The 24,365-nt window shown below is 41.7% G+C and overlaps 2 protein-coding genes and 1 long non-coding RNA gene across 6 annotated transcripts in view; 2 read left to right on the top strand and 1 right to left on the bottom strand.

Annotated features, from left to right (window-relative positions):
- The window catches only part of st14 (ST14 transmembrane serine protease matriptase), a 25,812-nt gene extending 21,189 nt beyond the window's left edge, over positions 1–4,623 (top strand). For both annotated transcript variants that reach the window (XM_007559505.2, XM_007559504.2), the window contains exons 16-19: positions 258–441; positions 2,161–2,435; positions 2,909–3,048; positions 3,175–4,623. In XM_007559505.2, the coding sequence (XP_007559567.1) occupies positions 258–441; positions 2,161–2,435; positions 2,909–3,048; positions 3,175–3,336 (761 nt within the window). In that variant the 3' untranslated portion in view covers positions 3,337–4,623. The remainder of the gene's footprint in view (positions 1–257; positions 442–2,160; positions 2,436–2,908; positions 3,049–3,174) is intronic.
- Positions 4,624–5,036: 413 nt separating this feature from the next.
- Positions 5,037–24,365, top strand: part of LOC107837017 (uncharacterized) — a 42,969-nt gene continuing 23,640 nt past the window's right edge. For both annotated transcript variants that reach the window (XR_001662990.1, XR_001662991.1), the window contains exon 1: positions 5,037–5,335. This is a non-coding gene — a long non-coding RNA (uncharacterized LOC107837017). The remainder of the gene's footprint in view (positions 5,336–24,365) is intronic.
- The window catches only part of kirrel3l (kirre like nephrin family adhesion molecule 3, like), a 45,037-nt gene continuing 27,641 nt past the window's right edge, over positions 6,970–24,365 (bottom strand). The window contains exons 3-15 of one of the 2 annotated variants that reach the window (XM_007559502.2): positions 23,727–23,876; positions 20,099–20,256; positions 17,358–17,508; positions 17,097–17,202; positions 16,711–16,859; positions 16,465–16,592; positions 13,587–13,713; positions 12,288–12,388; positions 11,414–11,612; positions 10,298–10,417; positions 10,016–10,125; positions 9,746–9,835; positions 6,970–9,090 (exon numbers count right to left, since the gene is read on the bottom strand). In XM_007559502.2, the coding sequence (XP_007559564.1) occupies positions 8,587–9,090; positions 9,746–9,835; positions 10,016–10,125; positions 10,298–10,417; positions 11,414–11,612; positions 12,288–12,388; positions 13,587–13,713; positions 16,465–16,592; positions 16,711–16,859; positions 17,097–17,202; positions 17,358–17,508; positions 20,099–20,256; positions 23,727–23,876 (2,093 nt within the window). In that variant the 3' untranslated portion in view covers positions 6,970–8,586. The remainder of the gene's footprint in view (positions 9,091–9,745; positions 9,836–10,015; positions 10,126–10,297; positions 10,418–11,413; positions 11,613–12,287; positions 12,389–13,586; positions 13,714–16,464; positions 16,593–16,710; positions 16,860–17,096; positions 17,203–17,357; positions 17,509–20,098; positions 20,257–23,726; positions 23,877–24,365) is intronic. The other variant, XM_007559503.2, reaches the window with a different exon arrangement.

Here is a 24,365-nt window from a genome sequence, read left to right as displayed (position 1 = left end):
ATATATATATATATATATGTATATATATATATATGTATATATGTGTGTGGGCATCTGCATTTTATTTTAATTTTTATTTACAAATTTTTACTGACTTATCTCATTGGGATTTAAGAACTCAACAGCAATGACTGGGATTGTGTCAGTGTTCAATAAAGACAGTTTAATTTTCTGCTTTTTTTCCCCCCCTCACCATAGAATGGATGAAGATAGCATTTTTCATTTCTTCTCTGAAACCTTTCTCTGTTGCATTCCAGACTGCGGCACCAGGCCTTACAAGATGAACCGCATCGTGGGAGGGCAGAACGCTGATGTTGGGGCGTGGCCCTGGCAGGTCAGCCTTCACTTCCTGCAGTTTAGCCATCAGTGCGGCGCCTCAATCATTTCAGAGAGGTGGCTCCTGTCCGCCGCTCACTGTTTCGTCAACAACTTGACCCCAGAGTGAGTCACAGATGTCTTGCACCTACAGGAATGCACAGAGCTAAAACAAAGCAACTTTTCAGATCTTCTCTTCACATCATACCTTAACATTTTCCAAGGTGGATTCAACTGGAAAGAAAAATACTAGCAGTCTACAACAAATACAGCATCTCTCCCTTACAAATCAGCATTTCTTACTGTGTTCACCTCAGCAGCCTGTTGGTGGTGCACTAACCATTCTGTTCAGCTTGAACACGGTCATAATACATTCATTTATGACGGCTGCGGAGCTTGATTTTTTTCTTTTCAGACTTGTGTACAATGCTGAAATGGTTAAGTTAATTAGGACATAACCATCGCAAGGTGTTGAATATTAATATTGTGAGACATTGAGTCAGTTTCACATCCATTTAGTGACCTTAGTGCAAGCATTGCATACAGCACACATTTATTTGCATAAAAACGATGCCCTTGAACTTTTTACATGATCAAAATCTCATTCAAAACATTTTGTTGTGATATGTTGTAGGTCAACATATCACAACATAAAAATGATACATGGCTTTCTATATATTTTTGAAAATATGTATCGGAGGCAAACATCGACCCCTTGCTTTCAGGCCTGCTTTACTGTAAGCCTAAATTAAATCCAGTGCAACAAACAGTCAAGTCTCCTAATTAGCAAACAATCTACATGCACATAGTTTGATCCCACGTTAATGCAACACTTTTATGAAGACCTCAGAAGTGTACTAAGAACATTGATGAACAGATAGTTTTATGAAGACCAAGTAAAAAAATTGTGAAGAAGTTAAGGGGCAAGGTTATAAAACTTTATCCTACGTAAGCTATAAACATCTCCCAAAGCACTAGTTTTTTCAGATGGTCCCAGAAAGTTCCCAGAAACTTAACACAAATGGAAAAACTACCAAGAGCTCACCATCTACCTGAACTGTGCAAGCAGAGCATACATGTGAGAGAAAAACAGCAGAGATTCACAGTTCAAGTTGAAGATTCTGTTCACAGCAAATCCGTTTGTTATGCATTCCACAAATTTAGCCTTTATGGTCAGGGTGGAACAAAATCTATACCTTTCGGGAGTGGCAGCAGTATGCTGTGGGGATGTTTTTCTTTCAAGGGGCAATGAGTTTTTAGGCACATAGTGCCATTTTATAACACAATTAAGTAACCGTTAACCTTCAGTGATAAAAAAATGCTATACATTTCACACAACATAAGAGATTTGACTTCGTAATTTGACTCCTTGAAATTGGGCCTAATCTTTCTAACACTCTGTTGTAGGTTCTATCTTTTCCTCTATCTCTTTTAGCCTCTTTTAACTGCTTACACACACATACTGTAGCTTACATAGCCATGTTTACGTGTGACTGCCGGCAGTCAAACATAAACAGACTGAAACTGATTAGACTACCCTTTAGGGAGGGTACAGATTGCAACAAATAAAAAGCTAAATTCGCCTCACTTGGTTTCATCCATAAGGTGAGCTAAGGGTGGCCCCAGAGCTGGACGGTGAATGTAACTCTGTACATTAATGTAACCTGTTCCACTGTTTAAAGTTGATGGGAAGATAGAAGAAGTTAAAGCAGTGAATTCCTGGAAGAAACCTTTCTTGATGCTGGAAAGACTTAAGGCCAGGGTTGGGAACTGTGACACAATGGATGTGGATACTTTTGCAAGGCACAGAAAATGATTTACTTCATGTTTCTTATGCTTTTACAGCCATAGTGATCCCAAAAACTGGCTTACATACAGTGGTTTGCAGAACCAATATATGACAGAGGTCGCTGAGCGCCGTAAGGTGAAGAGGATCATTCCTCACCCGGATTACAATGAAATTACACATGACTATGACATTGCACTACTGGAGCTCGAAGAGGTGCTGACGTGGAGCAACACCATCCAACCGATTTGCCTTCCCTCTCCCTCCCATGTCTTCCTTGCCGGATTGTCCTGCTCTGTCACGGGCTGGGGCGCACTCCGGGAAGGAGCTACTGGTAAGAATTCTCTGTAGGATTATGGCCATATTCTTCTTTTCCTTACTTTTTATTATTGCAAATTTGAATAATGTTTTTGGCTCTCAGTTATGGCTAATTTAGCCTTTCATCATATTTTTTCTTTGTGGTGTTTCCTAAAGCCATTGACTTTCCTTCATCTCCATCTCACCTAATCATGATTCCTTCCTCCCCTATACTGTCGCTCGTATTGTTTCCCATGTCTCCCAACATGACACACTTTACTGCTGCTTTGTCACGCTTCCCTTTTGCCTTACCTTTTTTTCTGATCTGCTCCATTCACTTAAGAGACATCCTCTGTATCCATAAGTCAACATGAACTCCCACTCCGAAGGGACGTTTCATAACCCTCTGTTAGCAACCTCTAATCCAGGCCATTGACGCCTTTAATGTTGGCCATGAACAATAAGCTAACATGGCCAGAGCTGCTGACCTCTCTCTTATCATTTTTGCAGCTTCGCTGCCATCTATGCTGCAGGAAGCAACAGTGAAAATCATCAATGACACAGTGTGCAACCAGGTCATAACTGAACAACAGGTCACCTCCAGGATGCTCTGCAGCGGATTCCTGAGAGGAGGAGTCGACGCTTGCCAGGTGAGACCGTGCAAAATTTTCCTTTGGAAAGGAAAGCGAGAAGTTTTCACACCTTTGTAATTGCTGTGCCATCACAACCTAACACAATCGTGATGATTTTACTTGCCCACCTGTGGCGCTCACCAGGGAGACTCTGGAGGCCCTTTGTCGTGCCAGGAGGAGAATGGGAAGTGGTTCCAGGCCGGCATTGTGAGCTGGGGCGAGGGCTGTGGCCGTCGGAACAAGCCCGGAGTCTACACCCGCGTCACCATGTTCCGAGAATGGATCAAAAAGGAGACAAACATTTGATGAACATGATGTGTGGAGCAGCAGCAGGAGCAGGAAAGATTGCAGTGCTAGAAATGCTGGAAACAGAACATTTTAGCATGGTTCAGGCCAAGTCTTTCTGAGTTTTATCTATTCTTAGCAGCCGGCTGAGCATACTGTTGCATGGGCCCAGCTGTTCACATGAATGACTTTAAGCACTTTATGTGGTTGCCAACCTCCCACAGGAACTCCACAGACTCAAGTTTTGTACATTTTCTAAAGGTGTTTCTTAGCAGTGTGTCATGCTGCCATCTATTGAAGCAATACTTAACTGATGGATACAAGCCACAGTGTGTACAAAAAATGAAATATGTATGATTTGGGGATACTTTTTCGCCCATTGGTTGTTTGGTTTAACTTTTTAAATGTTTTACTTGGCTTTTTAAAAACAGATTTTCTTTGTGTACAGTGCCATTAGTGAATTTTATTTGTAAGATTTTTCCATTTCCTATACCCAAACTAATTTGATCTCACTTCCCGACATGCAGTTAATGTTCCACCATTCTTTCATAGCTTTAGAATTTAACTTAAAATATAAACAAAACCACACATTTGAGGGGGAATGGGTGGAGTGGGGCAGGTGGGGGGCAAGGTAAAACTCAAATATCCAATAAGGAAAAATGGACTAACACCATTTATGTACAGTCATTTTCATGTTATGCTTAGATTGCATAAATACCAGGAGCTGGCTGCAATGGAAGGCAGAAATTGCATTAATCAATCTAAAAGCCTGTGATTTGCTTTGGAAAATGGCCAATGGTTAAAGTATGCCAGGTTTGTTAGTGGTGGGCCAAACTAGGCAAAAATATCACAGCAGTTCTTGAATAATGGTACTGGAATGTGTGTGTGTGTGTGTGTGTGTGTTTGTGTGTTTTTTTCCCCATAATTATTTTCCTGTTTTTATATCTCCATGGTTACTGGCTTTTGTCTAAATTTATAAGTATTTTAAAGTATGTTATATATAAATTGGTGGGTGGAGGATCCAGCTGGTTTTAGCAGACCAAGTCTATGATTAAAGCTCAGGATGACAGGTGTCTTTTGTTACAGACGCCCAAGAGATTAACCCACAGCCAATAGTATTTCTACTCAAAACCAATTTGACAGGATAACCAATTTTAAGCCTGACTTGTTTTGGGATAAACTAGCAAAACCAAAGGTGTGAATGTGTATTCTTTGCAAAAAGTATTGGGGAGGACTAGGCATGGGTTGGTGTGTAATTCTCTCTTTAAGACACATTGGCTGTAAATTAAAGCAAATATCCCTATCTTTGTCTGACTTTTTTTTCCTTTAAACCTCACCAAAAAGATGCTTCAACTTTAATTCTGCTTGACAATGTGTTTATAGACCAAAAATGATGCAAGGTCCTAATTTTAAAACGTATAGATGGGGCCTAAATTAACTTTCAGAATTTAATCTGCCAATGTTCACACTTGAACAAAGAAACATTATCATCCAAAATGCTTTGTATGGGGGGGAAACTGATACATCACCCCCGATGTTCAACCCCTATAGTAAACCATGGCAGCAGCAGCATCATGCTCTAAGTTACCGTCTTCCACAGGAATGGGGAAGTTGGTTGGAGTTATGGGGGAGACAGATGGAGGTAATTAACATGACGTCACCTGTCAATCATTCTAGGGCGTTTTTAAGCACGTGACAACCGGCGGTCGCAATTTGTCTGGAAGCACGTGTTCCTTATCTGGAGGAACTGAACCTGCCTCGATGGTGCTGGGGTTCGTCATTGCTAACGTGCTGACGTCATGGAGATTTCGGGGAAAATAATAGGAAATTGTGGTCGTACGTTGCCCGTGGGGAACATCCCAGCAGCCGTTATCCAGAGGACGGACTACAATTTATTACATTTCCAAACCCCAAACGCAGTCTGGAATAATGCAAGAGATGGATGAAGGCCTGTAGCCGACCTCATGTCCAAATGAATGAAACTGATGACCGCAACTACCCCATGTTCATCTGCACGAAGGTAAAAGTTCATCCCTTTTTTTTTCGTCGTAGCAACACTTTTTGATAGTCAAATCAAAGATCATACGTGAAGCCACTTATGCTTGATTTTATTTGTGCAAATTCTCAAACGAGCACCTGAGTCATTTTGCTAATGAGACAAAAGTCTCGGGTAAAGCGTTAAGTCATTCTTCTTCTTTTGTGTTTTATTGGCGGATGGCAACCAACTTAAGGTGCATTTACCGCCATCTACCGGACTGGACTGTGGTCCGGTAGATGCCATTAAGTTCCAGTACCTGTGCCATAATAATACTGTTTGTTGCTGCACTTCCGCAAGGGGGCGGTGCCGGTGTCAGTTTAGATTTGAGACTAGGGAAGAGCAATACCATCCAGTAGGACAAAAACACTAAACATGAAGCCGGAGCTGGGTTTAATTAAACAATACTAAGTCACCTTTTGTTATAATGGTATGTAGGTAATTTATTAATCATTTTAATTTGGAGACAAAGCTAAACAAAATATAAACACCAGCTAAAATAGCTTACAACATAAGCAATTTTCAAAGGCTTATGTTATACATTTTGGTGTTCTGCTTTGTGATACTGAAATTACGTCAAGTTGGTTAATTACCAGGAGTGTCTGTTTAGCCACCAGGCAGTCGCTTATTCAACATCAATTCTATCCATAGTTTGCCAATTGTAGGTTTAACAAAAACTATGAGTGTTGCTCTTCAAGTTTTTGTCTATTTTTCAAAAGTCATGGCCTTTTTTCAGCCAACTGACGGGTGAAGCACAGCAACAGGTAAAGGAGGTCGCTAACTTTACTTTTTGAAATATTCCCGAATACAATTAATACTGGGGCACTTTGTTTGGCATGTCAAGAAATGGCCTTTGAACCGCAGCTGAATAACTTCCAGGATTCACTGGAGCCTGCTTCTTTATTGGAAATGGTTTTATTTAAATATAAACATTTTAGCACGTTTTAAGCTGCAGGATGTTGAGATATAGCATCTGTATACCTTGATTCTAATTACCAAGCCGTGCTTAGATGGGAGACTGGTTTTAAGTTGTATATTGTTTCTAAATGCTCTGACTTGGGCTTCTGAATTTCTATTATTTATCGGTTTGTTTTTATGTTTTTCATATTAAAGAACTATGTTAATAAACCCCTTTTATCTGATTGTGTAGTTTCGAAACGCATCACCTGCTTTGCCCGTCTTTGACACTGTCTTGTTTTGTAGATTATGTTGTACATAATAAATGCATGTGTTGGGAGAGCTCATACCTTCTCACAGTGGAATTGTAATGAGGATGTACCTCTCCTCCCTGTCGTGAGCAGCCTGCATACCTGGGGAACTGTGGTGACAAGACAAGCTCATATTGTCAAATAATACCTTCCTTTGTCACAGCTCTATCTTATTACCCTACCAAATGGGCATGTTGACTTCAGGAGGTGGATACACATATAGTGGGGGTGGTGGGGGATCTACTGTCTCATCTGTCTTCATTAAAGTCACAGCAGCAGTGGGAGAATTGGAAAATCAACATAGACAGTGCTGCTAATTTATGTATTCATCACTTTTGCTACATGGGATGCTTTGTTTGTCGATGTGAAGCCGTAGCTGAATAACTTCCAGGATTCACTGGAGCCTGCTTCTTTATTGGAAATGGTTTTATTTAAATATAAATATGTGTACAAAGGTACAAGCAACAATAGCTCATTTCTAGCAAATAAAATTCTTAATACATTAATATAAGAATGAACAAAGAAATGGCAATTAGTTGTGTTCAAATGAAAGAAAATGAGCATTTCAACTGCATTCGATGATTGAACAACTCCGATGTGAAATTCTGTGATAGCCACAAAAAAAACAACAAAAAAACAACAAAAGACAGATTACATATGTATATAAAGATACTTTACAATAGAGCAGCTCACAAGCTGTACTTTAAGGCTTATATAAAATATAAAAATAAAAGACAAGCGATGATGTTGGCCTCCTCTCTTTCAGCGACATTTTGTTCTCTCGTCAGGCTGCCCTGGCACTAGCTCGCATAGACAAATGGCAGTACGGAAAACATCCAGGTTGTGAGACGCAATGGGATTGGGTGCGGAGAATCCGATACGCTCAACATGAAATGGAGATGAATATAAATGCTGAAAATTTGTCACAAGACACATCGTTTGCATGCAACAGAGAGAGAGAGAGCAAGAGCCGTTTGTACAGATGCGCAGTGTTTCAGGGTAGTACTGGTTCTTGTAAACATGTTGAGACAATTCGATTGAGTTGTAAAACTTTTAAACGGTCCACTTTAGGACCACCACTGATGCATCACTTATCCCGTCTGAGCCTCCAGAAGTTGACGTCATGTTCAAGTGTGTTTAATGTTCAAGATTGCCAACATTTCCCTCAACACCACTTTTGATTGTTCTTTTAAGATCTTACCATTTGTTTTACAATCAGAAAACAAAGTTGCTTCCCCCCCCCCCACCTCAAGCGTTGGCCCATACTTTTCCCCATACAGTTCTTTCCATCTTTGGAATTTCATGGCCTAACCTTGTCCAACTTGTACAACATAGTTAATATATACTGTACACACATTCCCCTTGTATTTCTGTGTTATCCGCTGGCGAACAACACTTTGATGTCCAAAACCTGTTATTATCAGAAGACGCCTCAGGAACACGGCTAAGTTCAGATGTATTCCAGTGATTACGCCTCATACAGTACAGCGCCTGCAGCACTTGTTGGTCAGTACAGCTAGCCTGTTGTGCAGTATAGGATAAGCCTGTCTTTGTCAATAGCTGTCTTTTGTTAATGATAGAAACACGAATGTGCTTAGAATTGCTTTCGCATGCCAACAAGACACCAAATGACAGACAACACAAGGCTGTTCATATTGTTTTTTTTTTTCTTTTTCCTTGAACATGTTTTAGCTTTGTGAGATCTTCTTTCCCAGTCTCCATGAGGTCATTTTTGACATTTAGTGTTGACTCAAAGTTAAGTACTGGAATGCAGGTTAAAGGATATGCCAGCTGAGATGTAGCATTGTTCCAGTTGGCCATTTTCATGTTCAGAAAATTAAAACCTGGTGAGGTATCACACACTGCTAGATTTTCCATCTTGGCATCCATCACAGGTTATCCCAAGACTGTCCACGCAAATCCTTGCAGGACCGTGTGAGTAAACAAAGTCTCTTTTCATGTTAGTTCAGCCACAAATGTGGTATCTACTCACTTCTATTTTGCTGTTAACATTTTTTTTCTGTTCAATCAGACATGAGTCTGCATGCGTTGAGTCTGCCGGCCATAGTCAGACTGCTGGGAGGACACTTGAGAGGAGGCGTAGGAGAAACGAGATGAGCTTGATACCTTGCTGGCCTGATCTGATTGGTCGTATGCATCAACCTTCTCGTAGGAAGCCGGCTTGACATAACTGGTGAAGGCACGACCGTAGGTGGCAGGAAGGTAGGCTGAGCCACTGTAGAGGGGATCTGTGGGATATATGGTAGCTGTTTGGGTGGGCGACTGTGGCTGCTGCTGCTGGGCTGGTGGCTGCTGTTCATACGAAGATCGACTCACAGTATTAGTGGCGTATCGGTGGGAGAACTCGTAGATACGGGGCTGAGAGCCATGCTGGCCGTACATGGGGCTTGGAGAAGGCAGCTGTGATGGCGTGTAGACCGGCCGGGAGTTGGGCACGTACTCTGAGAAGCCACTGTTGCGGATGTGACGGTCATCGTGGCCCCTGACATTGTAATATCCGTTGGTGGGGTCCTATGATTAAGACAGGGGAATGTAAATCAATAATGTAAAATATGTACAAAATGTTTTGTTCATGTGCAAAGGCTGAAAAAACAAAAATGTACATGGTCCACATTTTTTCATGTTATAACCGCAAACCCTTGTGTTGTAGATCAGTTTCACAACCTTTACAGCCTGAAACAGGTCTTCCTCTGGGTTCACTTACTATTGATGCCCCTTTTCAACTAGAACCTACTCAGTACAACTCAAGACTATACTCTGTTTGATAGAGTAAAGACATTATTTATTGTCCCACAAAATTAGGTCTAACAGCAACATGATTTTCCACTAACACTATGTGATAACATGGTGCTTTTATTTGCTGTTGGGCTGAAAACGCAACATCGTGGCAATGGTGGTGGGAGTTTGTCCAGCAATTGGTGGGTTGCCAGTTTGATCCCCACTCTGTCAGCCTCTGTGGTTGTGTCCCTGACCAAGATAGCCCACAGGGCAGCTGTGGCTATTATCCAGTCTATCAGATTGAACACTCCAAATTATTATCGACAGGATAATGAAATTATTGAAGTTTATGGTCACATAATAAAATGTGGAAAATGGGTATGAACACTTTTTCAAGACAGTTTACTTGCTATACCGAAAGTGTCTTTTCAAGTCTTTTAAGTTTTACCTTGATGTCCGATCTTTCGTCATCCTCCTCCTCCAGGAGGTCACTGTGTTCTGTGCGAGATGTCCCTGGAGACTCGCTGCTGTTGGGAGCCTGAGGGAAGACCAAGCATTTCTAAAGAATTACAAGAACGAACAAGACCTTGCTTGAATAGGAACAAAAGAAAAGTTTGAAGTTTCTGCTTCAATGTTAATGTAACCCCTGTCTTTCTAGTTCCCATCACTGTCTGACACACAGAGAAGGTAAAAAAAAAAAAAAAAAAATCAAACTTACCATTGGTTCTTTGACATCCTCCTCATCATCGTTGCCACGAGTAGCGTTGTGATCGCTGTGAACAATCTGAACCCTGATATCACTCTTGGAAAGTCGAGTGCATCTCTTACCTGTGGGAATTGAAAAGGGTTTTTACTTGACACGTCATGGCAAGTTTCTAAATTTACATATCGTTTTAAGTGTTTTAATATAAAGCCACAAGAAAACCTTCACTGTTCAGAAGAGAAAAAAAAACAAAACAATTGTTTGATTTGAAGAGTTTCCCATCTTGCCCATACTAACCGTTGAGCTCACCTTTGCCTGTGTGTCGGCAGCAGAGGGAGACGAGTGTGATTACACAGATGAGCAGGACACAACCTCCACCTACTGCTCCGCCGACAATCATCAACATAGGGAGGGCCTCTGTAAAAAAAAGAAAAAAAAAAAGTAAATGTTACACTGTTTTTTTATATTTGCAGAAACTGTTCCCTCTAAAAAAAAAAAAAAAAAAAAAGAGGGTAGGGGCAGATGGAAGAAAAGAGCATATTTAGATGTTAAAAATGTGCAGAACAAATGAGGAAAATTAAAATGGAAGAATTACAGAGACTTCATTCATTTGCCTTGCTAATCCCTTAAACCCACTATGGCTATAAATCCATAAACGGCACGCCTCAGTCCTCTCACAGCTTCTGTAGCATATGCTCATGTGGACAATTCGGCATCTTGCAGCATGGCTATTGTCTCTAATCTCTCTGATGGAAGGGTAACAAGGCCTGACATGCAATGAAGCAATAGACAGTAATCTAATTAGAGATTCCAGGAGATACTGCTGCCCCTTTCTCTGGAGACCCTCGCTCTGATACATTGATGTAAATTACTGTCGAGGACCTTATTTTTGGCGTTTGCTGCAGCGAAGGTTACCAGAGTCACTGCTCAAGTGGTACTAGTGGTTAATTTTAAGACCACTTCAGGGGATTTACTGCCTTATTTTTCTGAGCTTTTCTGAGCTATGATATGGTGATGAAGACTATAACCCCAACCACAAACACATTTGTTCCCTAATCGATCTACATATTATGTGGCAAACACAATCATTAACATACCCATCTACTGATTAAATTATATTGCCTGAGTTTAATTTAGCTAAGGCAAGTTAGCTAGATGTTGTAGTTAGATGTTATCTAATTAGAACGTCTTTAAAAATCACATGACAGAATCTCCAAAAAAAAGTTTTTATAATGTATATAAATTTATACTGGAGACACTGGGCATGGCTGATTCATTTTGGTCATTATGTGCCACCTTGACAAAGCAGAAGCCATTTCACTTCATTGAGCCAGTTCTGCTCAAGTGATTTATGAGTCATAACTATAGTAATATCACTGTAACCTTTTGTGCAGAGCTGCTGTCTGTGTTTACCTTGCTCCTTCAGTGTGACCAGGGCAGTGCCGGTGCCAAAGCGGTTCCAAGCGGTGCAGTTGTACCGCATCTGAAAATCCTGCACCAAAGTCTCGGACAGGACAAGAGAGGAAAGGACCCCATGGTCAGTGGTCACAGTTTGCACCGAGTATCGACCAGAGGAACCAGAGGACAGACTCATGTCTCCAAAGGTCCAAACCTGTGGAGGGTAAACAACGGGTAGTAAATTGCTTTTTTTCGTGTGTGATGAATCTCTCAGCAAATGACCAAAGCAAAGGGATGCACACTTGTTTATAGATCCCTGCCTGCCACCGGCAGAAAACCAGTTTTTCTGTTTGTTCTGCTTTCCCTCTGCTGACCTCCAAGGTGCTCTGTGGCTCACAGGCTCATGTTTAACCTACCATCCACGTCTGCCCTGCAGGTGAGGCCTAAAGAGGTTTAGGAGGCTGCGCTACGAAATAAGGCTCCACTCTGCCGTCTCCACCATCAGGCCAGCAGGGCACCTGTCTCTCATTCCTCCACACGCCCTAATTATTCTCTTCCAACCCAGCAGTTCAACAGGGTCAGCTAAGTGATGCCCCTTGGGCTGCTAATTGAATGTAGTTTGGCAAATCCTGTAAAAAGCTCGTTGTCTGCAACTCCCCCAACTCTGCAATCCTTTCAGCCTCTCTCTGCAATTACAGCCATAAATATGTGTGCCCAAGTGTGTATCTTTTAACAAGTGAAGTAGAGGTGTGTTAAGGCAAAAGTGCAATGCTGAGGTCAAGGCTAGCATTCCTCTGGCTGCTCTCTCTCATTTGGGTGTGGCAAAGAGGAACATTGTGTTATCCCTCTAAAAACGAGAACATGAACACAAGTAAAGAAGCTTGCTTACAATCTTATCAGGTGGAGGGCTGCTTCCCACCCGGCACTCCAGTTTGCCCTTGGAATGCTTGACAGCATGCTGCGTTGCGTCTGCTGTGATGATAGGCGGACCTGGTGCGAAAAAGAATGATGGACAGAGAAGAAATGAAAAAAGGTATGGTTATTTGTTTAATAGCAAAAGGAACCACAAAAAACGGGTATTTTTATCGTTGCTAAAAAATAGTTTTGGCTTTATTATTACTATAGGGTACGTCAGAAAGGAAAAATGGCAGAGCTTAAATAAATCCCCTTCTGATGTTTTTTTTATGTATGCTAACATTAGCAAAGTAGCATAACTGCTACAGGAATCTAGAAAAGTGACTGACTGCAATACAATTAATTTAGTTAACTTGGTCAACTACTTCAGTGGGCATGCAGAGTATTTTTTTTACATAGGTATTGTAGATGATGTGTCTTTAAATGGCTGTTGCCAGGTCCTCTTTAATGGGTTGTGTGCTCCAGAGTTCGTCTTCTGTGTAGCCACTAAATTTGCTGAAGTGGCCTGTTCACTGGGCTCTAAACAAGCTGTAACAAAGTTGCTGAACATCCAGAATGCTGCTGCAAGAGTTCTCACTAGAACCAGGAAATGCCACCGTATTAGTCCAGTGCTCAGATCTCTACACTGGATTCCTGTTGCACAGAGGATACTTTAAAACAGCTCTACTTGCTTACAAGTGCCTTTGTTGTCTCATGCAAAAACTACATCCGACGTGCTGGAACCCTATGAACCAGCTTGGACTCTGAGAACGTCAGGTAGTGGTCCTCCTACTGGTGCCCAGAGTCAGAACTAAACGCCTCGAGGCTGTATGTCAGCATTATGCTCCTAAAGTCTGGAACTGTCTTCCTGAAGAAGTGAGACAGGCCGCGACTTTCACTCTGTTTTCAAACACTTTACATTTTCTGTAAAGCACTTTGAATTTTCTTGTACACAAAATGTGCTATACAAATAAATTTGCCTTCCCTTGTACTCACTCCATCCACCTGCCCTAATAAATTATTGGTCATCAGACTTTGACCTCCTGGTACCTGTGATATTTTAATCTGCAAAATACAGCATTAACTTTTTACCCAACCCTTTTTTTTTCTTTTATTTGCAGTGAACTTAATGAAAAAGCACAAAGAAATAATCAATTTGTAATTTGGTGAAAAGTTACAGGGAAAAAAAAAAAAAACTTAAAAAGTATAATTTGCAAATGCCAAAGTATCCCAAAGTTTTGCTATGGAACAATACATTGTGACTGTGCAGTCATTTTCTGAAGAAGTCACTCACCATTTACTGTTAGAGTGACATCTCTTTCTGCTACGCCTATACGAGGAACAATGGCCTTGCAGGTGTATGTTCCAGCATCCTCCTGGGTAACAGCCTTCAGCTGCAAGGTGTTGCCATTACTGAGCACCTGGTGAGAGATCCAAAGAGACAAGTGAGAAATGTGTTAGAAAGAGAAAAAGCAAAAAAACAAAAAAAACAAAACAAAATGAGGCAGCGGAGGGAAGAGGCAGACAAAGGAAGTGCAAGCCTTCATCAGGGGCCCCCTCATTGCGGAGGCAGTGCAGAGGTGGGCTGACCATTGTAACAAATGCTGGTGGTTGGAGTTTAATTTCATTGTGAAGAGCTTTAATCACAGCATTAAGCACTCCAGCCACTGCTGAGTGACCGTGCTGCTGGGGAGATTGTTGTAATTAAACAGTGGGGACAGATCGTGGCGTACTATGTGTGAGTGGGCCCTAGCCTTTGGAGCTCCTACACTCACTCACTCCTTAGCTCATTGATCCTGTCATTCCATCAAGCTGTGATTAATCCATTTATCCCCACTCTGTCCTCCTCCCTCCTTCTCCTTGTCTTCACATCCTCCCTCTCGCTCTCTCCTTTTTTTTTTTTTTTTTTTCTTTTTTGTATTTCAACACTTAGAGTAACCCAATTAATCCATTACTCATGGCTGTGTGAGGGACAGTGGCAGTGGGTGGATTAGAAAAATGCCTGCACATTTTGCTCAGAGTGGTTGAAAGTGTTCGTTCTGAGAGATGACGGCACCGCTTATTTCATCCAACAGCGGCCTGCTCTGGGGCTGCTTTCTCCAGCACGGCTTCAGAAATTATATTAGTGGTCTGGAAAGAAGCTCCTAAGGGACGCCTCCTTTAATGGTGTGTGCAGCGAAAGACGTTTACCAGAGTGATGCAAAGTTAAGATGGAAACTTCCCATTATTTCACCCAAGAAAGTGACTTTGAGGAGGCAGATTCAGATGTCGTGCGTAGACTTGTTTTACACCCAAGTCTGTTTTTAGATGACATTATTTAAAAAGAATTAGAACTCAATTTCACAAGCACTTTGACTATTACAAAAAAAAAAAACTGTCTTGCTTCCTCATAAATGACAGACATATTTGACAACTGAGGAGAGTATGGAAGCTATCCAGCAAAGACCAGTCTACTATGATCTTGCAAAGTGAAGTCGGAACAGTGGGCTTCTCAACCCTCCCACAGCTGCTGCTTCTGCTTTGGGGGGGCAAATAGGTGATCATTGACAGGACACACACATCGTGTCTAACATCTGCCTTGCTTTTCCTGAATATATCTAGCTGTGATTACGGGAAGTCTAAGGGTATAACATTTTTTTTTTTTTGTTAGAAGGAATGAGTGCATTACTTGCAGTAGATAATCCTCTTTGGGTCTTCAGTAAATATTAATCCAGATTATTGGTCGCTGTAGATGCTAATTGCTAGTTCGAGTGAAGCCATCTAAAACTCCAAAATAATTATTCCCAAAGTTACATCTGTGCTATCAAATTGCTCTGTGTGTACGATTTTACAGTTTGAGATTTATTTTCTTCATTTTCTTGTAAGCAAAAAAGAAATGTCAATGCTTTTTGGAGACAAGCACGAAAACCATAGCAGATGGACGTGTGAAACCTGGACTGGGTTGTTCTGCACATGATGAAGATTCACTAAAACTATTTTTAGCTTGTAGAGTTGTAAGTACGAGGTGGTGTGCCACAGATAACATTCCATTGTCAAACGTGCTTGGAACATAATCAAAAAGATTTTTTTGAGTACGAGACTCAAAGTCTCGTATAAAAGTTTATTGACCTTTTCATAGAATAACTTTCTTGTTATGTTGTTACTTTGACTGGAAATATTTTCAGTGTCCTGTTGTCAGTATGTGATTCACATAGGTTGGAGCTTACTGCCTCCAACCTCAACTTACTGTGTTAATAATCACCAGGCTCTATCAAACTAGCCACCTTCTTCAAACATGAAAACGGTTTATAGATTCACAAAATAGTATCTGCACAAACTTCCATGATGGTAGAATTTAAATTTTCTCTTGCCCTGTCTCATGAGCAACATTTTAAAGGTTTTTTTTTATCAATCTTATGTCATTTTTTCATGAAAGTGTTAAAAAATAAACAAGAAATTCCAAATAATATGACCAGACCAAAAAATTTTAATAAAAAAAGTAATGTCCTCACATATGAAATCACTTGGTTTTTTGATGCAAATGCTATGAATACATGCTATTGGGTTGTCTAAAACATTGACAACCCAAATAGATTTTGGGAAATGGATTTTTTTTTAAATTGCTGAACATTTGAAGGTCTGCCATAACTCTGAGTAGCTATTAGCATCAGTCTCTGGGACCAATTATTCTCGATTTATACAAACTGACCAAAAACTCCAACTCAAAAATCCTTAAGCACCCCTTTAAGCAATTTTCTATTAAGCTAAAACAACTAAAAACACTCATTTGTCGGAAACAGAGGAGAAATATAGATGCATCTTTATTCAGTGTCAGGGAAAATCAGATCTTTTTGTAAACTGTGGGGCGACACTTGGTAAATCTTTTTGTTTGAACCGGTTGTCGGCTGATTGATTGACCAACTGATTGCCTTAGACTTATGACAGCATGCCATGTGCACGCATTTGTCTGTATGAATCTGTCATTGGGCAGACAGTTTTCTGCCAGAGGCTCTAGCCCTAAGGGAGCTAGCTGTGAGAGGTGTTGAAGATTCAGCCAGGAAAAAAGTGTTGGGGAAAAAGTGTGTGGGATTCATGCCTCTAGGCCATGTGCGAATGTTCCTCTCTGGAGGAATGTTGGCGTTGAAGTTTTACTATTAGGATAAAGTGGCGACTTGTTTTCTGGGTTGACTTACCACGCTGGAGCCATGCTTTGTCCAAGCCAGGGTCAGAGGAGGGTTTCCAGTCCATGCGCAGGTAAAGGCTGCATCCATCCCTATGTCTACAGTCATCGGCTTGGGCTCTGACAGCAGTCTTGGGCCAACTAAGGTAAAGTAGGCAGTTTTGATAAATAAGAAACTACTTTTCAGCTAATATACCCCTTAAAATGGTCAAACAATAGCCAGCTGTACCGCATGACATGCTCCTCCAGCGAAACTTACATTGCACATCGACCAGAGTGCTGACGTTGGTGCTGCCCACAGAGTTTGACACCTCGCAGGAGACCGGGTCGGTGAAATAAGAATAATCCACAGTCACCTCAAGGCTGTCCCCATTGGCTTCCGAGATGGGCACTCCTCCTTTCGACCACCTTGGACATAGGAGCAATCACATTAAACTGTTGCATTCGCCCAGGAAAGGCAATTAGTCATGCTTATGTGAAAAAGGCCATTAGCAGATTTAAGGACTGTGCCAATCAAAAGCTGCCAATTAAAAGGCCCATTTAGCCAAAACGATTGACTTCAGAAGCTTTGCTTTTTAAATGTACCATTAAATGTATTGGATATTTTTAAGCAACTCGAGTGTTGCAAATAATTGAGAAGTGTACCTGTAACCAGTGATCTCAGGGTTGGCAGATGCAGAGCAGATGAAGAGAACTTTGGCCCCCTCTGTCACGGTCTGTGGTTGGACTGACAGGGTCACCGCAGGTGGATCTATGAGGAGCAAACATGTTCATGTTAAATATTTAGGACTTAAACCGGTAACCACACAGAAAACAATTCATTGCACTCTTCATTGATTTTTTTTTTTCTTTATATATTTTTTTCATGTTTTAAAAACTTTATGGACAGGTGCATGCAGGACTCACGCTGGACACTGATGGTGACTGAAGTCTGTCGTCCAGCGGGAGCAGCTGGGTTGAGAACCCTGCAGGTGTAGGTGCGTCCGGAGTCGCTGTCTTCTGGAATGATTGGAAGCATACTGACAGCTGCCTCCCTCTTCCCATCCTCCATTAGGGCCTACCGAGTTAGGACAACAAAGGTGCAGGAACTTAGAAAGGAAAATCCGATCAATGTTGCACAAAACAAGTCAGTGCCTTATGACACTGCGGTCCAGCTCTTTGGAAAGTAAGTAATTTATTTTATGGTGCAGCACGGGAATATTGTGCTGCTCCCACATTTCCGAGTGTTCCCTGTCAGCGCTCCTTGTTTGTCATTATCTTTAAAATCTATTTACTGCTTGGAAATCAATACTTCTAAGTAAGTAAAGGTGTAGATTCTTAAGATCTGGCTCAGTAGGAGCTCTCTCTCTCTTCTGCTTCTCATGCATGCGTTAAAAAAAAAAAAGCTCCACTGGGCACAGTGATGAAGTGCTTTGTAAAATGTTTATTTCCCTTCAACTTTTTCATATTGTTACATGTTGCAACCACAACCTATATTAGATTTAATTGTGTTTTTTATGTTGGACTAACACAACATACTGCATTTATTGTAGGTAAAAAACAAAACAGATTAATAGGGAGAATCTGTAAACATTAACATTCAAGTCTTGCTATAAATTCTAAATTGGACTTAGGTCTGGACTTTGACTTGGCCAATCTAACACATACATCTGGTTTCATTTAAAGTAATCTTTGCTCTATGCCTGGCTGTTTATTATGACTTTAGGGTCATTGTCTTGCTGGAAGATAAACTTCCACTCCAGGTTTTCTTTCCTTCCATTTAGCTCCATTCATCTTCCCATCAACTCTGACCAGTTTCCCCATTGGGAAAAAAATGTATTTCCCCAAAGCATGATGCTGCCACCACCATATCTTTCTATGGCGATTGACATGTTCAAGTAATTGGATGCATTCATTTCTATCATACCCATTTTTTCCCCTGAATTTTTTTTATTTTGTTCTGATCTGCCCAGAGCTTCTTCTTCGACATGTTTGCCGTTTACCCTACATGACTTCCAATAAACTGCATTTAGGGCTTCGTATGGCTTTATTTCAACGACGACTTTATTCGAGGCAATAATCTCCCTTGAACTTTTTCAAGAGGAATATAAAGGTCATATTTTTGAAACGCACGACTTAAAGTCATTCTGTCAAAAGATTTTCAGAGCCAAAGTGGTGAATGCAGCTCCTCCGGAGTTACAATTGGTCTCTTGCCTTCTTCTCTTATTAATGCTCTCCATGCTCAGTTTAAATTGGTTTGCTACAATACGGCTTCCATTTTCAGATAATGGATTAAAAATTGCTCTGAGAGCTGTCAAAAAATTGGGAGCTTGTGTTGCTTCTCCACAACCGTATCCCTGACCTGTCTGGTGCACCATTTGGGCTTTAAGATGCTCTCTAATGTTCTTCAACAAACCTTTGAAACTCTTTACAGAACCGCTGTATTTATACTGGGATTCAGTTACACAAGGGTGGCTGTGCTAGATTTTATTAAGGGTAAGAGGAAAGGGGACTGAGTACAAATGGGTTGCAAACTTGTTTGTTATTGGTAGAAAATTATGAAAACCATACATCATTTTCATTTAGCTTTCTTTCATGTGGAAAAAAAAAACCCACACAAAAGTATGTGGTAATAATGTGCCAAAATGCAATAAAGCCCCAATAGTTATAAAAAGGTTTTTCAAGCAGTTCACAGAGAGTTGGGAGGGAAATAACTGCAACGGCCACAGAGAAAGGTATGTGTGTTTTTACATTGGGGAATGGTCGCATGGAAGAAGTGTCACAAATCGAGTGCGAGCTAAACCTTTTCCCTTGACAGCCAAATCAATGGAGCAGGTCTTTCACTTCCTCGGCCCGACACACAAAAAGCATTTTTGTGCTAGATCAAATCACATCACTCTCTGTCACCACCACTCACTCGGACAAAGCCTCGTCCAGCCCTCCACCCGGCCTCGGTTTGGCAAAATTGACGGATATTTGCTTCATTTTGCACAAAGCCGCCTCGTGATTTAACTGAATATTGATGCCCCTCTCTGTGCCTCTTTCCCTCTTCAACTCCTTACATCTTGTATCCTCTCACGCCCTCACCCCTCTGATCCTCCGCCCCCGTTCCACCTCTTTCTCACTCTGCAGGCTTTCGCTTCCTTAAATGTGGCGTTTAGCGTCGTTTAGCGTGGTCAGGGAGCATGAAAAATGTGACACTTTCCCAGCCGCGGCCGCCTCACGCTCGGGCGCATCCCCATTGTGTCTCTACATTGTTGTGGGTGATTTCTCCTCTGCAGAAGCTCTACTGTATGAAACGCTCATGCCTGTCTGAGCTTTGGCATGCTCCAGTTATGCTGTAGTGTGGCTGCATTAGCAAGCAAAAAGAAGAGGGGGGGCGTGCAGGGTTGGGTGGAGGCATAGGAGGCGAAGGTGGGGGTCAGGAATGAGTGATAAAAATGGGAGGGGGACTGCAGAGAGCACAAGAAAGAAATCCTCATGACTGAAGGGAGGTAATAGATTTAAAAAAAAAAAAAGAAAGATCGGGAGAAATAGAAAGAGATTGAGAGTCATACCCCTGAGAGGAAATGTCTTTGTTTTGAATACTTTTGCATGTGTTCCTCTCCAACTATTACTTTCTACAAGATTGCGCGGGCGGTTAGCGACTAAGCCCGCTCTCGCTGTACCTTGGAATAAATCGCTGTCTCCATGACCTCTCCATCTCTGTACCAGGTGATCTCAGCTGCAGGTTTGGCTCCCGAGGCTCTGCAGGTAAGGTTGTGCGGTGTGTGGGCCTTCAGACGAACAACGGGGCCGCCTTCCACCACGGGGTCAGAGGGTGGAACTGTGGAGCAGAGCAAAAAAAACATGCCACTCAGAAACAAAACGGCAAGACCCAGGCGAGTACACAGCCAGGCTGATGCTGGCTGTAGCTTTTTAGCTCGGTGTCGGTGTATGACTATATCTTCTTACTAGCGAGCGTCTGTTAACAAGGTGTAGCTTTATACAAGAGAAAAGACCAAGAACAGTTGTTAGTTGGCGGCGGGGAAAGAAAAAGAAACACTCAACCTTATTTATTTCCTTTCTGGGGACTAGCATTATTACTCTATTTGCTCCCACTGCTGCAGAGTGATGTTTCAGCCGAATTGCTTATTTGTTCATTTATTTGCATGGTTTCGCACGCACCACTGGCAAGCCGAGCGTGCCACCCCTGATGAAGGCGTCTATCTCCCCCGACCAATAAGAGAAGGCGCAAACATGGGGTTTGTGCTGGCCTTTCTCGCACCCTCCGCCGAACCAATTTCGCTGTGTGTATCTGAATTGTCAGAGGTCCTTCCGTTGCCTCGGCACGGACACTAATGGAATCCGAGCGCTAGGTGATTTTAATTTCCATGCCGATTCCCCTGACTGCACTCCCACCGTTGACTCCTTTGACTGTGCAGGATTGCTTTGGTCTCATCTGGCCACATTGATTTATACACACGCATACACACAAATGCGGGCGGTTGCACACGCGACGCAGGAAAGCCCCACTTCCTTTTCGATAGTCACATCCTCACAAACAGCTACACTGCATTTTGATTTTATTTCTGTGTGTATTTCATAAGCATGATGATCATGAACCGCCAGCCAGAGTCTTTTGGGGCACTTTTCCAGGAGGGGGTGACAGTTTTTCATTGATTTCCGTGATTTTACATACTATGTATTTCTACATAGGGAGAACTGCAGGCTGCTTTGCTCTGTGCAGACAGATGAGCATTCATGATTTGTCTTTTTACAGTGCCTCGCAAAAGTATTCACACCCATGCCACACTTTATGTCGTTGCAGTCGGAAATTAAATGTATTATTACTGAGATTTTATGTCCCACCATTATTAACCAATTGTGAAGTGGAAGGAGCAATACACATGGTGGTCGGGATACTACACAAATAAAAATCGAACACGTATCGTTTGCGTTTACACACACCTGTATGTCTGAAACTGAATTGTTGTCTGTTTTGTTAAAGAAAAGTTTTGATAATTTCCTATGAAAGACGTCATTGTAGTTACCTGAGCTGCAGCTCACTGCAGTTCCTCCAGAGCTACCAGAAACCTCTGGACTGCTTCTGGTTTATGCTGTTCCCTTCAGGTAAGATGACGTCTATGTCTTGGTAGGTTGTCGGTTTGTGCTGCACTTTTCCCAAATCTGAATCCTCCTTTAAACAACCTAAATAAACCCTCTCTCTCTAAGCTGTTTGGGGAGTTCCTTGGTCCCCATCACACTGTGATGTTCTTTAGCAAACCTGGAGAGCGAGCAGCTGTATAAGCTGATGGTTAATTGCGCACAGGTGGACACTTACTTACTAATTAGGTGACCTCAGAAGGCAGCCACATGGTTATATTTACTGTTTTCAGAGTAAAGGGGGATGAATACTAATTCAAGCCACGTTTTTGAGGTTCTTGTGAAAATTTTCCAACTGAATGCATGATTTTTCTTTCACTTTGCCGCTTCGTGTAGAGTTATGACGTAAAACGCCTCCCAAAAGTATACTGAAGGTGATTTGAAATGTGCTAAGTTGTAAAAGCGTCGAGGAGGTTTGAGTGCTTTTGTTCTACTTCAGTTCTGAGTGTGACTTCTCTACCTAGCCAACCCAATCTCCAGTATTTTGACACTTTGCCTCCGTGGCAACAAATAAATAACAGCCTTTGTGGCACAATTTGCCGCAACTGCTCTGCATAAACTCTTCCTTTGAGTTTCTCCCTCCTTATAAGGTTTATTTGCTTGTGTGGTAATTTATGGACTATTGACAGGACTAATTAATGGAGTGGTGTTCCTTTGCATGCCACCAGATGCCAGCAGCACCTAACCGACTCCCATAAGGTCTGTCACTTCTAATCCTCGCTACTCTGACCATACCCCCCTACCCCCAAACCCCTTCCTCCACTTCTGAATGTCTGTGTGAAGAAGTAGATCACTCACATCACGTTAATGTACAAAACCGCCCTGCGCTTGATAGATGTTGTGGCTTGCTGCAAAATGTGCTAACTGTGCAGATCTGGACCTTCGAGCAACTGTGCGAGTCATTTGTGACTGCAGCAATCACATTATCTTGGACCTGTACAGTCTCGATTATTGCCACTGAGACTAAAGGCGTTTCCCCTCTTTTTTGCTGAGCTTTGCTTGGCACTTCTTTAAGATGTGTTTTTGCAGTATATAAAACAAAATCTTATCCCAGTCTGTACAGAGGAAGTGAATAAAATATACAAACCATAAGTTTTAAACAACCTTTTAGTGCTGTGAAGTGAAGTTGAACCTTTATGGGTTTTTGTTGTTTTTGCTTTATTTTTTTATCAAATTTAAATGTTTCAGTATCGGTTTCAGTACATTTTCATCTTTCAAAAATAACCTGAGTAAATACTAAATGCAATTAATTTATAATTTTATTTATTATGGAAGAATGACAGTCCACATTAACCAGCCTTTATGTGAAAAAGAAGTAATTGCTCAGTAAACTGGTTGTGTCACCCATGGAGGCAACAGTTGCACTAAGACGTTTGTTTTACATAGTTGTCATTTTTTCCCCCCACTCTTCTTTGCAGAATTAGACGCACTCGGAAAAGACAAATGACCTGTTTAGGGTCACATGAAGACTTGAGGAGTTAAGTTTGGACTTTGACTAGGCCTATGCAAACTCTTCACCTTTGCGATTTATCTGGGCATTCTCAAATTTCTTTTCAGATAGGTGCATAATGTACTGCTTTTAGATAACTTTTTGTCAACTTATTTTTTAGACAGGTTCTATTTAAGTGCTAAACTAGGGTTAGCTTGGATGGCTGTTTAACCACTGTAAAGGAAAACATCCTTTAAAAACTGCATGTTTGATTTACTTATTTTTGTTGTTGCTGATGTGTGAACGTGGTTGGTGTATCTCAAATGTCTATTTGTGACCAAAAAAGACTAAAAAAATATAACAACATATAATCTCCTACCTAATGCAGGTTTAAAACCACATCCAAGAAAGTTAGGACGTAGGAAGTGTGATCATTTCCCTGCAGACAACTAAGACCCCTAGATAATGAATCGAATCCTGACACAGCAGACGCATCATTGAGTTGAACATGTGAATATCCTATAAAGTGTTTTTTTTTTTTTTTTTCTCCAGAGTCTTGGAAATTACACTTGTCTTTCAGCCTTGGTGTTTTGTGATAAAGACACTCCCCTGATTTTTTTTTTTTTTTTCCCCCCCCCTTCTTCTCTTTCAAAGCTCTGCCAGCCTGCAGACCCTGGCACAAGAGCTGGCTGGGAGGATCATGAGTGAGCTGTGTATCTTACCTAGTACAGTGAGCTTGGCACGGTGGGAGCGGAGCGCTGCCTGTGTAGCCTGACACTCATACACCGCGTCATCCGCCAACTCCGCTGAATCGATCAGCAAGCTGTGCTCGCCTGATAGCGGGTCGCCCATTAAGGAATAGCGCGTCCAGCCTGCATGAAGCCAGCACAGAGAATAGAGTTAGAAGTAAACAATTCGAGCAACAACAAACACATTTTTAAAAGGAGTAAAATATAACCAGGCTCCTGCTCTGAACAAAGGGGGGGGGGAGGGAAGAGGTGGAAAAGCTCTTTATAAAGCACAAGTGAAAAGCATGCAGCACCTTACAGAGGCCAGGCATTTAAACTGTTGTGTTAGCACAGTGGCATGAGGCTTGGAACACAACACGTAAGAGGGCTGCTGCATGAGGAGGTTGTCCTTTAAACACAGACACAATAAAGATGGGGTTGCTAAGGTCAAGAGGAAGCCTCTCCGCTTTCTCACTACGCTGCTACACATTTAAATGTCAGTGCGTGACAAAAGCCAATTGATTATCCACCTTCCTACCAGACTCTTAAAATGCTAAGCAACAAATTAAAGTTTGGTGTGTGCAGCGGGAGCCGATCTGTCAGCGGCGCGTTCTCCCCCTCGCCATTCATTTG

Source organism: Poecilia formosa, unplaced genomic scaffold (assembly GCF_000485575.1).
Source record: "Poecilia formosa unplaced genomic scaffold, Poecilia_formosa-5.1.2 Scaffold105, whole genome shotgun sequence".
NCBI lineage: Eukaryota > Metazoa > Chordata > Actinopteri > Cyprinodontiformes > Poeciliidae > Poecilia > Poecilia formosa.
Note: the sequence above shows the minus strand (reverse complement) of the source record. Positions and strands in the feature narration are given on the sequence as shown.